This window comes from Anabas testudineus, chromosome 15, assembly GCF_900324465.2.
Source record: "Anabas testudineus chromosome 15, fAnaTes1.2, whole genome shotgun sequence".
Lineage (NCBI taxonomy): Eukaryota > Metazoa > Chordata > Actinopteri > Anabantiformes > Anabantidae > Anabas > Anabas testudineus.
Genome location: NC_046624.1, coordinates 14562263 through 14576598, shown reverse-complemented (window position 1 = coordinate 14576598; position 14336 = coordinate 14562263). Strand labels below are relative to the sequence as shown.

Below are 14336 nucleotides of genomic sequence, written 5' to 3'. Positions count from 1 at the left end.
ATTTTCCTTTTGGCATTGGGATTAAGTAGGTAATTCAAATTATATACAGCATGTTTCATTGAAGAAGACCCACAAACATCCAAGCTGATAGTAAAGTTCCTACTATTAATTTAAATGTGATCATTCCTCTCCAGCCTAACCAATGCACGCTATTCCACAAGTTATACTGTTGATTGCATTTTCAAACTGTTCCGTGAAATTCAAAACCCATTGACTTTTAGTGTACAACGATTCAGTGTAATGGACCTGCAGCTGAATATTTAATAAAAGTAGCTACTTTGATCTCCTGGGGAGGTAATAACAAGTCATGCCACAAAATCAACTTTGATGAGTTTACTTCACTAATCAGTTTTTACTGGCAGTGCTTGAGAGTGCTACCCAATAAACTACAGCTTTATCATCATTAGCATTTAAAGATTAAAAGAGTCATCAAAGAGTAAATTATAAAGCACATCTCTGCGAATGCAGAGTAACCTGAAGGAAACTGTTTCCCAAAGTTATTTCCCCTACATATTGACATTTATTATAAAGTATATAATCTTTGTGAGATTTACCACTTTACAAGCAGTGCTGTTTTAGATTTGTGACTTTTGATCTAAGACACCAGCTTTGACCTTGTGTTTTTTGCTGTTGTGCATTTAATAATGCATTAGTAATGTTGAATTGTTTTTTCCCATCGCAATACGACAAGTTATATAGTTATATTACCAGATAACTGTATAATAATCTTGAGGTTTTTCTTCCTAATTACCTTTTTCTTAACAATGCTTTGACTGAACACTATAAAAAGAGACATAGCATATGTATAGCATAGGCGAGATAAAATTAATGTCACATGCAGCCTGCTTTTTTCTGCCTGACTTGCATCACTTCTCTATTTAGTTGCCCGCAGCTTCAAAAAGAACCTTAACTTCTAATTAAATCGCTGTCATGATTACAGATAAATTTTTTATTTATTTCCTGTGAAAGATTAATAACATTGACTGAGCAGTACAAAGAGGATAATTTATCTGTCAGCAGAACTTGATTTGATTAATGTATTCTGGTCTTCGCCTGTCATTGAAACATGACCGTGTTGTATTCACTTTTTCAAGAATGTGAGTGGGCTACCTCCAAGAAGCATTGTATCTGTACTGATTGTGTGATAATTGTGCATTTTAAGAGTAGTTTATGATGTTATAGGCTTGTGTCAGAAATAGTATTGTGATTTTACTCGCTATTGTAATCACGTATGGTACAATTTAGATTAATAATGCCTCTAACAGCTTCAGTATGAACTCTGTTACGGTCTTCATGTACCTGTCCCTTATATGTTTCAGGTACCAATGGATGATGTTTATTGTACCAGGGAAATATATGATGGTGGCTGGTCTGTACTTTCTCCTCAAATAAAGGTTAAAAGGCATGTGTTTTGTCAGCCATGTCCCATTGGTCAATGCCAGCACCGGCTCAGGTTATGACAGAAATGTCACCCATGATGGTGACAGACCACTTGGAATGGGTGGCACTGGAAGTTATTAGCTTGGACGTGAGGGTTCAGCTCTTTGAACCATGCAGCATAATTCATCTGATTAATGTGTCATGGCAACTCATGAATATTCATACTTTCTACCTGATGTGACTGTGAAGAGTCAGAAAAGGAGTCAGGAGATAAAGCTGCATGAGTTAGAATAGAATGAGAAATGTCGTGCTCATGCTGTACACAGATGTTTTAGGAATACTAGCTCAGAAGGAAAGAATATGGATCATTACTGTAATCAGTTTGTTTTTACTGTGGTTTTGCACTCAAAAGAAATATGTATTTGGCATAAGATGTATTTGACAAAATCTATAAGAAATTAAGCACTGATTTGGACAAAGAAGGTGAAAAAAAGTGCTCTTGACTGTCCGCTGAAATAAAATATACATATGAAGCAACACTAGAAGATAAAGTAAAGTATAGGAATGGTTGCAAGATAATAAGAGATTAAAAGGAGAAAGACATTGTAGAAGGACAGAAACATTGAGAAATGATTGTTGTCATGTCTATACCAAAGTTGTTTTTGTCATCTGTCTCACACATCTGTCAAAACAAGTACATGTACATTTCTATTTTAACCAATACAGCTGACTACACAGGCTTGCGTTTTACTCCTGCTACACACCTATAAAAGTAACCTAACGTGTATTTTTATGTTATTCATGCGATTTACAGCTGTTACTACGGTATTTGTGTATTGGGTGACCTGCAACACAATACTGTGGCTGAACTCCTACTTTGTAGAACCCACGTGGAGCAGAAGGGCTGCGGCTCTGATAATATGCTGCTCATGCCATGCTACGCCTTGTGAGAGAGGACAGAGACCAGCAGTAATAACAGAGAGGTCGATGCAAATGAGTGAGATCAAAATGTCTGATTAGGAAAACAGATAGAGAGCCCGGATTCAGGCTTGTGTGTTGAAGGATTATATCAGCCCAGAGCTGCTTAAGTTTTGACCCCACAGTAACCTCACAACTTTATTGTCAGATAGTATATGAACCCAACATTTCCCTAGAGGCTCACTGTCTGCCTCTGCATTGACCATTGTCCTGCTCTGGAGACCAGTAGGCAGCTCAATGTCTCATGAATATTGATCCAACCCTTCACAGGAAAGATCTCTACGGACCCTCCACACATGTATCCCCACACAGAAGAGGACCAAGGGTCACCTGCAATATTATTGTGAAGTGTATATTTGAAATGTTCATTGATTTGTCAGTCTGTGAATCACAAATAAATGAGTTTCCTGGTGATGAATTCTACTTTAAAAATCCAACTTTTCTGCCTATGTTTTTTGGCCCTAAAAAGTGGGTTCAGTTGATTTAGGTTCATGAAATGAACCAGTGGTGGGACAGAAATGATCTGTGAATTACAATTTGGACAGTTTTGATTCATACTTTACAACATTACCTGCTTATCTTTAAGAGGGTTACATGGTCCAACAGAAAATAAAATGTAAAACAATCATGTGAAGCATTATATTTTAACCCCTAACCTCTATCAGCCTACCCGTTTTACTAATAGTTTCTCTATCGCTCAGAAAAGTGCTTTTTAAAAGCTGCACGGTACAGACTTCTTAAACCTAACTCCTGTTGTTCTTATCTGTAGGAGGTGAGTGACGCAGACATCATGGAGCTGGTTCACAGCTCTCTTGGGCGGATGACCATCATTCGTCAGAGCTTCCCGTTATGGAGGGACACCAACGTTCGCTGTATGAGGAACAATCATCGCATCTCCTCCCTGCTCTGTGACCCGCAGGAAGGTTACCTCCAATCTCTTGAGGTAAAAACAGCTTAAAGATCATATTTCTATGACTGTACAATCCTTATTTTATTAAATACCTAAACTTGTTTTTTTATTGGATGTTGCTGCGCACTAAAATAAACATAATTTAGCTTTTTCAATTCTTTAAATGAACTAGATTGACACCAAAAATAAATTACTTATTCTAGTCTAACTTGTATGTAAATTAGATTATATTAAAACATAACTGAGATATTGTGCTAAATAATGAACACAAACAGGGTTTTAAGTGTGCTTTTGGAAGATGTAAGGTAGTTATTTAATGTGTTACCCACATACACACGCCAAGCCCACATGGACCGACACCCAAAATACCTTTTGCGGTGATGAAACATTTACACACTTCTTACATATTTCACATTGCATGTAAAACTGCCACCCCACCAACACTACACATAAAATCTGCTGCAAAAAGATATTTTTATACAGCAGCAGCATTTTCAGATAAATTTACATATATATTATTTTTATATTTAGTTAGAGCTGTGCCGTACTTAATTTAAAGGTCAACTTTAAGGTAATTCTCCACCAAAAATCCAGCTTATATGAATCACAGACTAAAGGCTTGAAAGGTGACAGTAGGTAGAGAACTATTCCTGCACTAAATCTAAAGGTGACTATTTTTCAAAGCAGGAAGAAAATCTCCACAACAAATCCTCAAACCACTCAAAATTCTCCACCACTCATGAAAATGATCAGTATGTTCCAGTCATCTATTGAACAACATAGGCTGTATGGAGGACAATGATTGTACAACATGGAAGCAGTATGATGGATGAGGTCGTATTGAGTATTTGACCAGTGGCAAGGTGTTGTGTTTTTCCTGTGCTGTTTTTTATACTGTACCTTTAGTGGTGAGTATTTATAGCATACCCACGTTGTGCTTTAGGAACAAACATGTTTCATCCACTTTCAGCAGCCAACAAGAGGAGAGATACTTGTTATCAGCCACAGTGACAACTAAAACAAGTACGGTGTGATCATCTTTTGTTCTATATATACTGTAGTGCATGAGCTGTACGGGGTTATGATTATTCCAGCTCGATAAAACGTGTTATTCCCAGTTTCAGTCGTGACATTACAGCACACGTTATGCACGGTGTAGGACAGTATAGACAAGCATCTGCCAAGTGCCTCGTAGAAGCAAATATTAACTGATTATGTATGCCACTGAATATAGATTAAACTCCCCAGATAAGGTAATTATGAGGGACATGAATGTTCATGAATATAAATGACTGCAGCTAAATGTGACTGGGGAATAAGTGGCAGAACAAAGTAAAACCTTATTTCAAAGTGAATGAAAGTGCAAATCTACTTAAAATATAGGTAAAAGTAAATAAATAACCTAAAATACATTATGGAGCTTACACACTCATAACATATATTATCCCATATGTTGTAAAATACATAGTGCCATCTATGATTTAATTATAACTGTGAACATCAATAAAGATATAGTTTTATAGTAGTAGTTTTTTATCTCTTCAGTTCAATGTCATACTCCTATTTGGGTCGTCTTAATAACTTTGGTCACTCAGCCATTTATTTCTTTCGACTGAGGCTTAAGAGCGTCTCCTTACACCTTTTAGACTGTGTTTTGCTCAATCCATCTGGAGTGAAATGGCTGTGTTGCCTGCAGCTCTATTGAAATGTTCACATTGCTTTTTATCCATAGTCCTGACAGATGGCAAAACCATGTGGTGTGTGCACCAACAGTTCTCAATAATTCACATGAAAGAGGGTTAAATATCGGTTAATGGCCGTTAAAGCATTCATCAGAATAGTTAAACACTGAGGTGATCACAGTGCTTTCCTCTACTAATCTCTCAGCTGTGGCGAGGCAGTAGTACAACCTCAGAAATCAAGAGCAGCTGTGTTGCATTTCACCTGGACTCAGCTTCTGACTGTGCAACCTTGAGGCAAGTGAATTTCACTCGTATGATGTCTTACCACCGAGAGTCATGGACTGAAGTCTAAACATGTCATGAACTGATGCTTGGAGTGGCAGCTAGTATTGCTTCCCCGGATCTTCTGCGGTAGAAGGATTTGACTTGATTTGACCCAGAGGACTTATCAAGTCCACACTCACACCAAGGCAGGAAGCAGTAGACATGATATATGACAGAGTGCGGTTGGAGGCAGACAGTTGAACTGATGACATCTCTGACACTCTGGAAAATGAACTGGAAATTATTTTTGTTTTTGCCTCTCTCCTGAGTTTCCTTTTTTATTTTGTAAATGGTGCTTTATTCACATATTTTTACCATGAGGCGGTTTGATAATTACTGTATTGTTGTATGTTGCACAACTTACAGCTAACAACAAAATCCAAGAATGCTTTTATTTTAAAAATTGCTTTTCTTTTTCCCCCCTGTAGGTGTCCAACCTCTACTTGTACGACAGCGTTTTGATGCTGGCCAACGCCTTCTACAGGAAGCTGGAGGACCGAAAGTGGCACAGCATGGCCAGCCTTAACTGTATGAGAAAGTCCACCAAGCCATGGAATGGAGGATGGTCCATGCTAGACACTATCCAAAAGGTACTGAAATTCAAAGGTGTTTGTTTTCATTGGTTTAACCGAGCAGCTTGATTTAACATTTTCATATTTACCTCAAACAAGCTAATTATTAAATGTGGGGGTTGACGTCAGGATAGATTCGTGGCAGATTCTGGGCTTTGATCTTTTTATGCTTGTGTGACCCTCTCAGCTCTCCTATTGAAAACTGTATACTATAAAGTGGATTAACTTCATCCATTTCAATCTGATAATGGAATTTAACTCACAGTAGTTTCATCAGGGTAATGTACAGTGGGATCACCAAGCATGGCATTAACAACAGCTAAGCAGGCATCTTGTTATCTTTTTTATAAGGTTGTTTTTACTTCAGAAACATGTTTGTCTATAGGTTGTTTCAATGTACCATACAGGGGATGAATGACAGTAAATGACAATGAAAACTTCCCCTCCATGATAATTGATAAAGGATGATTATAGTAAAATGTTACAGTTTAGTCAAATGCAATTTCACTGGTATCATTTCTATATCCTGACATACAGGTATCACCTTAACTTTTTTCCTGCTCTTTTTGCTGCAGGGTCGGATCAGTGGACTGACAGGACTGATGGACTTCCGCGCCGAAGGCTCGAATTCTCATGTTCAGTTCGAGATTCTTGGAACAAGCTACAGTGAAACATTTGGGAAAGATGTGAAACGGGTGAGTCCAGAATATCTTAAATATATGGTCTCTGAAGTGCAACATACAGGCCACTTATTAACATGTCATTGGTTTTAAGCCAAAGTAAAAGGTGTAACAAATATATAATAAAATGTGCAAACACCTTGTTTCATTATGTGAGAAACAAACATGTAGCATTAGCATCATGTATTCCACAACAGGATTTTCAACCTTTTTTATTTCACAAAACTAAGCTGTGCCATGCCAGAGTTGCATACTGTATGCATAAGACCCCACACCCCTTAATAAGAGTGTCTGTAGATGTGACTTTGCACTGACTTACATAACTGTTCATCCTGTAGGTGTAGAAGGAACAGCAGGTACTGTGAAACTGCTGATGAAAATAGGTTTTCTTAGACTTTGTCTTGATGTGGCCACTTACAGTGTGAAGAGAGAAATAAATAATAAGTGAAATTAATCTTTTTCTCATTCTCTCAAGGCCCCCATGCGAACTTGTTTTGTTTACTTATTTAATTCTGGCCCTTGAGAACTGGTGTCCTGCAGGGCTTTGTTCTTGTCTAACAGTTAATCATCCACACCTGTTGTTGGATAGATACAGTTCCTACCAGGTGTGCATCATTTACAACCAGTAAGCAACAACGATCTGCAGGACACCTGTCCTCAAGAATCTGAATTAAGTCCCACTTCTACTAGAGATCCTGGGGTTCCAGTGGAGTGCTGGATAGTTAGAAATATTGTGTAGAAGGCTTCCAGCTGTCTATTGTTTTTTTCCACATGCTAGTTTTTCATAGACTTTTGGTTCCCAGGCTTAATCCTCAGGAAGTAAACCCCGCTGTTCACTTTTTTTTATTAAGTGCCAAGTGAATGCAAACAACTTAATGGTAGGATAGATAAAAAGTCAGCTGTACTCTGCCTGAGAACTCCACATAGGTCTTAAGATTTGTCTGGAGTGTCACAGGTGAGGGTGCCCTCTACTGTACACACAGATTCATTTTATATTCTGTTACCTTGTTGTAGCAAACTAAACACACAGAGACATGTTTCTGTTTTACTAATAATGAACAGACTATTTGAGCTGACTGTCAGCTCTGTGCTGAGTATGTGGTATTTGTGCCGTAGTACAGCTAAAGATTAAGAACATTGTCTGTGCTCTCTTCTCTTAGCTGTCATTTGTTAGTCATTGCGGATGTCCTGATTCAGTCAGTGAGTTTTTGCAAAATGAAGAGAAATTGAGTTTCTTGGCAATCTGCGTAGAGGAGGACTGACCAGAAGCAGTTATGAAGATTTAATCACCACTCTGCTAAACTGAAGTCATGAAGTCATTTATCATAATCTGGCCATTAACATTAGCTAGAAAGAAATGCACAGCATTCACTGCCATGTGTTTACACACACACATACACATTCATGTCCACTGGAAGAGGTAGTGTACACATGGCTTTGAGTCTCAGACACTAAGAGCATGCAGCCAGGCAAACGGAGAACAGAGGCCAGGGAGCACACTAATATGTTGGACTGCAAAATCATTAGAGGCAGAAGGGGACAGCAAGGCCAGATAATGGGATGCCAAATGCATTCAGTGCTGTTATTCATTACCTGGCATGTCTATCTGTGTGTCTGCTCGCTGCTTGGTACAACCATTTACCGGGAGAAAACAGACACAAATTCATGCACTTCTTCTCTCTGTTCCTCTATAATAAAATGTTTATATAAACATTCAGCATGTTCCTTGCCCCGTGTTGCGTAAAAATGGTTACTACCATCAAGAAATCCCACATCATTACATGTTTTTCTTCGCAATATAATGTACTATCCTGTTCCTGTTTTTCCAAGTGGAGTTTAACAGTGATTGCAAGCCATTCAACACTCTAGCCCACCCACATCCGCCCATCAGGGTACATCCTCATTTTGTCCCTCTCTCTTTTCTTATCATCTCCCATCTTCTCTTCCCTGCTCACTTCTTCTCTTCCTCTCTAACCCCTTCTCCTCGTTTTTCAGCCGCTTCCTCCCTCTCCATCATCGTTTATCTGCATTCAGTCCATTTTCTCCCCAGTCTGATGGCTCTTAGATGAGGCGTCTTTCTGGTTAGAAACTGTAATGAAGACTGAAATACTATTTCCTGGATGGCTACTGTGAGTTTTCTCCACCATCCAGTGCCGCTGTGGAGTGATCGATGCTGTTGTTGTTGTTGTTTTGGTTTCCCAGTTTGCTCTTATTGATGTGTCAGCTCGTCTCTAAGCAGATACTGCTAATGACTTCCAGCTTACACGAAACTCTTCATAGAGAAAAGTCAGTTTACTTGAACACAACTGTTCCTCCTAGCTAAGTAGTAGCTAAGTAGTTATCTTACAAATGTGTCCAGAATTGTCATCAATGCATTATTCAAAATTAAATTAGTTGTAAAATTTGTAGTATTTTATAGCAGAAAGTGTAGTTTTGATGTTATGCATGCACAGATGCACAAACAGCACAAAATACAGCAGTAAATGTATATTATACAATGAGAATAATCTATATTATGTGGCTGGCTGAGAGGTGATTATGCCTTATATGCCTTAGAAACAGACAGAGCGTGACAGCTCAGGTATAAACAAAATAAATTCTGCTGTTTGTTTTTAAATTTAAACGTAAAAGTTACAAGTACTGCCATCTTTCCTCCAGGTAGCCACAATGAATGTATTATCTGCAGCCTAAATCTGACATCACTAGTTAAAAAACCCTCGCTATATTTGAAGAATATACATGTTGAATCTAAAATAACACAATAACATACATCCGATTCTGCTTTCAAACATTTGCTACCATAAATCAGACTCCCCTAAACCCAATCCAATCTGTCAGCCCAGAACCTGCTCAAATTTGAACTTCTAGCAATAAATGGTCTCTGAAGAACCCTTTTCTCTTGCCGACAATAGATATGCATGTGTTTGATAAGGCTGTTGATACAATGATGAATTGATCCAGTGAATAATTGCCAGGCACTGATATGCTTAGCTTTTAGAAACTCACTGTCTGGTTCCTACAGCGTTTTTAAACGTCCCCTATGTGCTTGAATTGTACCCACCATGAATATGGACAAATGCCACTGGTACGAGCCAACAAGCATGTTACAAGCCAAAATGAAAGCAATATTATCATTACTTTATGTTCCAATACTTTAATATAGCCTAGTATTGGTACATTTCTACTAATTATTTTTGCCCTTATAAGATGATTACATGTCTCTGAAGTGCTAATTAGATTTCAAATTTAAACAAGACACTGTGAACTCCTGTTCCAACACCTGTTGATGCTGAAATCCCTCAGTTGAACTTCAACATCAATAAAATTAACAAATTACTTAAAGCTCCTTAACCATATCCAATTTAGCAGTGTACAACACACGATTAGCCTGGTCAAGATATTATTCTATTGCTAAGTAGATCACAGCAACATTAAAACATGTGTGAACTGCCTTTTTCTGAAGATAATCAGCGTTGAAAGGAAAGCATTAAACTGGTAGTACCCACTTATGGCTGTTCTTTATGCCACACTGGCAAAAGTAAATGCTCTCCAGAGCATCAAATTATTGGATGAAAAGTAGATATTTCTCCATATCCCTTAATGTATTCTCTGTCGTGTGCTTCAGTCCATCATCAAAACAATTCTGAACAAATATTACTAACCTTATAGCCACTGAGCTCATTTAAATGCACATCATCACCTACAGTACCTGCTTCTCGTTGCTCTCACTTCACAAGGTGAACTAAAAAACAATTTTCAGTTTATAAGTGGATACAACGAGTTGAAAACAGAATCAGCAATTTACATTTTAATGATAACTGGCAAGAGTAACCGTTCATTTTTTACACTGTGCAACAGTTCCAAAGCCTAGACTGTTTGCGATGAGCCTGCAGATCCCTTTTTTCATGTCTTGTGTGCAACTTAACAATTCACACTAAAACAGAGGATAGAAGGAAGGCAGAGGAGCTTATACTGTATACTGCACTGATCCAACTACCGGTACAGGTACTTTCACTAATCTTTTCTTCAAGGTAACACGTTTATTTCAAAGCTACATAGAAGGAACATTTACAATAAATAAATGAGGAAACAGGCGGCTAGGAGAGTGAGGTTTATTTTTATTGTACACTTTTCTGACTTTTGCTTTTTGCTTATTCATTTACCCCCTTTTCTCAATTGTTGATCTTTAGACTGTGATGGACTGGCACCATGTCTGATCAGCTAATTTCTAAGCATATTAGGACAGAGAAGGTGTCTTGGCTAATTTTAATGGCCAGCTTTTTTCCACTGTGTTCCTGGTGATTCAATTTAAAACCAGTGGCATGAAAAATAAAATGTGCAAAATAAAACTAAAGACATGTATACAATAGTGAATTTAGGGACACTTAGACTTGAGCAGTAAATAATGCAGGCAACATATGTTCAGCACCCACCTACACACACTAGCGTGCACAGTCAATCTGTTTGATGGGGCAGACAAAGAAGGGGTATGGGTCAATAAAAAGCTTGGTAGCATGATGAGCTTGTCAATATGTAAGCAGGAAAAGCAGAAGCGAAATAGAGACAACTGGCTCAAACTGTAGTTCTGTCTACGTCTATAATGATGCAGTTTGCATGAAATGAAACAGAATCCTTCATAAAAGATTTTTAGGAGATACTGTAATTGACATCATTGTGGTGCTATGAATTCAAGGCTATCTGACTCCAATCCTTTGTCATTTTCAACAGTCATTGGCATTTACTCATCCCCATTACAGATGATTATTTTAAGGTATGGAGTATCATAACCATTAGCTAATAGTTGTCCTGGTGTTGTAATGGGATATCACAAAATCTCATTAACACAAAACTCTCTATTGCGCCAAAGGAAACAACTGAATGTTGTCACTTCCAGTAGGTAATACTCTCGGTGACTGATTGTGATGCATATTTATAGGACGACTATCTAAATCATAAGTCCTCAGTACATTCACACTTCAAAGAAGGAAGCAGGAAAAACAAGCTTTCAAAAAAAAAATCCCTTTTTATTTTTAGGAGACATCTGGCATCAAACAACAAACAACGGTTTTTCTTTCATGTATGATTAAGCAATTTATATCATACATTATTTTTCAGAAGAAACAGGCGAGCTGTTTCACTGCCATGCCCTTGAAATTTTTAAACTGCATGTTTCTCCTATTTTTTTCATTGGTAAATACCTTGTTTAAAGTAAAGCATTTATTTAGCCACAGATGACATTTCCCAACCTGGTAATCAAAGGCCGCAGTATGACTAGTCAAGTGTTACTCATTCACATGCAGGTGGTGAGGCTTTGCTGTGCGTATTCTTTATGACCTTCCCAGTTGCGTGTTGGTGTGCAAAGCTCTGTGAAGTAGAAGTGTTCCTCTTTAGTGTTCTTCAGTTTACAGAGCAGAGATTGCTCAGTGTTTTTCGCTAAGGACAGAGCTGCTCATGGAGAAAATAGCCCCCTGTGAAGCAGGCAAGAGAAAGTGACATTTTGCCCCAACACACACACACACATTGGACACAGTTGCATACATCTACATACACAGATGAACAAGCAGACAAGCTATTATAATTAAACTGTGAGGTTCTTGCATACAAGATTGTACTTATTACCCACATATGGCTCAAGGTCTACTGTCATAACAATGTTGTTTCTGTGAGGTGCAGATTTCAGGTACACGGAGGTGCATACTGTAAATCTGAATATTCCTTTGTAATAACACCTGATCTTGATATTGCTGATTGTTAGCAGTGCTTAGATAAAAGCCCTTAGAAAGTGTTTCATGAGTGACATCCTGCATGAAGAGAAAATTGTTGATATACACCCACACAAGCTGCCAGGTTATAAACATGATTCAGTTTGCAGTGCAGCTATATATAGCAATGCAGTTTAACTCTTTAAGGCTGACTAATTGGAGAATCAAATGGTCTACAGATGGGTTGTTTAGCTGATAATGAAATATTCTTCTGAAGTTCGCCTTACATGCCCGCGTTTCATTCACAGTTCAAAGCTTTTGTTCCTGCCCTGTGTATCTGCAGTAACAGTACAATCAGGAGAAAGCAGCAATCATTTGTAATTTCAAGTTTGCCTGTGCAATTGTTGACGGTGACAGAGATTTATGTTTTTTCAGTTTGTTTTTGTCATCAGTCTCCGACGCACTTAGGACACCACAAGAATACAAAATGTGTTTTTAAATACATCAGGACAATGCTATCCTGTGCCTGGTATTTCCAGGCCCAAACTCAGTCTGTCTATGTCCAATCAAGTGAAAGAGCAAAGCATCCTCAATATTTCATGAGACTAGGGTTCAAAGTTAAGCGCAGGACTTATGATGAAATCTTGATGCTTAAAATTATCTCTGCTACTGCTCACGGGTTTGATCTCTGGCACCTCTTTCTGGTTAATATTGAATGAAATGTCCAGAGCCATCTTCTCGTGGGCCAGCACTCTTAGAGCATTTTGTATAAACCTGTTCGCTGATGAAACAAAGTCATGTAAGCTGCCTATTCAGCATGATGTAATTATAGCAGAGTGAGACACATGCAGTTTCTCCTAGTCCTACTTTAAAATCAGCATGTGACAATGTGGTGAATGCTTCACAGAAATGGCACAAATTAAAATAATTAAAGTAATTTAAAAATAATATACTTTTCTTGAAATATGTGCTAGTTAGTGAACACAATTTAAATAAACAAATGAAATCTAGTAAAAAAAAAAGACATGCTCAAAATTGCATGAGCATTTTAAATTGAGCAAAATGTGTCTGTGTGGTTATGGTATCTGGAGTATCTGGTACCTGCTGAGGGGGCATGTGTGCTGTGGCCAGAAAGGCCTGTTGTCTGGCCTTGGGCCACCATTCCTGTCCTGTCAGCTCAAATCTCAAAGACCACTCCTAATGATGTGTCAGATCCTTTAGAATCCTTGTCCAGCTAGCAGCAGTGCTTAATAATTTAAGAAACATCAGCTTCACAACCTGAGACACAGCTCAAACGTTGACAGTGTGGAATTAACATTTTAAAACATGAGATGGATTAGACTTTGAATTTAGTCACAAAATGGCATGATGAGTACATCGCTTGTAAAGTATTACTTTATCCCATTGTACAGTGTTTATTCTTTATTTTATTTGTGATAGATTCATTAATTCGGTGGTTGACACCTTTTCTTTCACATGTATGAACTATTGTTTGCTTTTTTTTTTTTTTAGCCCTTATTCTCATCTGATTTTTTTTCCTCTCATTAGCTGGCATCCTGGGATTCCTCTCGTGGCTTGAATGGTAGCCTCAAGGAAAATCGGATAGAGAGCGGTATGCAGGGAGTGACGCTCAAGATTGTAACATTATTGGTAAGTTGTGGGAGTACACTGAATTTATTAACACTTGACCTGAGTAGGCAAATATCTGAGTAAGGGTGCAAACACCACAGTATAAAGTCAACCACATAAGCACATTTACACCCACAGACTAAGCAGTAGTTTCAGTGAAACACACAATCAAATGTCAACTTTGTAAAGAAACCTTATACCGTGTAGAAATCTCTTTTATAATATTGTTTGCTCCATTGAACAGTTCCTGCTCATAATTCCCATTGAAACAATAAATTTGTATTAAACTGAATAGAAATAAGAGCATAATCATGAAAAACCAAACAGAGAAGATGGCAGGAACAGTTGAAGTTCTGTTTCTAATACTAATGTCTTAAAAAAAATTCTTTCTTAAAGGTAAATAAAGATGCTGATCATCATACTGGTCAGCACAGTGGAGGAGTAGTTGAGCTGCTGCCTTAAAGCTAGAGTAGGAAGCT

The 14336-nt window shown here is 37.9% G+C and overlaps 1 protein-coding gene across 1 annotated transcript in view; it reads left to right on the top strand.

Annotated features, from left to right (window-relative positions):
- Positions 1 to 14336, top strand: part of grid1a (glutamate receptor, ionotropic, delta 1a) — a 180933-nt gene that overhangs the window by 145944 nt on the left and 20653 nt on the right. The window contains exons 6-9 of the mRNA XM_026353981.1: positions 3128 to 3301; positions 5703 to 5864; positions 6422 to 6541; positions 13777 to 13878. Coding sequence (XP_026209766.1) covers positions 3128 to 3301; positions 5703 to 5864; positions 6422 to 6541; positions 13777 to 13878 — 558 coding nt within the window. The remainder of the gene's footprint in view (positions 1 to 3127; positions 3302 to 5702; positions 5865 to 6421; positions 6542 to 13776; positions 13879 to 14336) is intronic.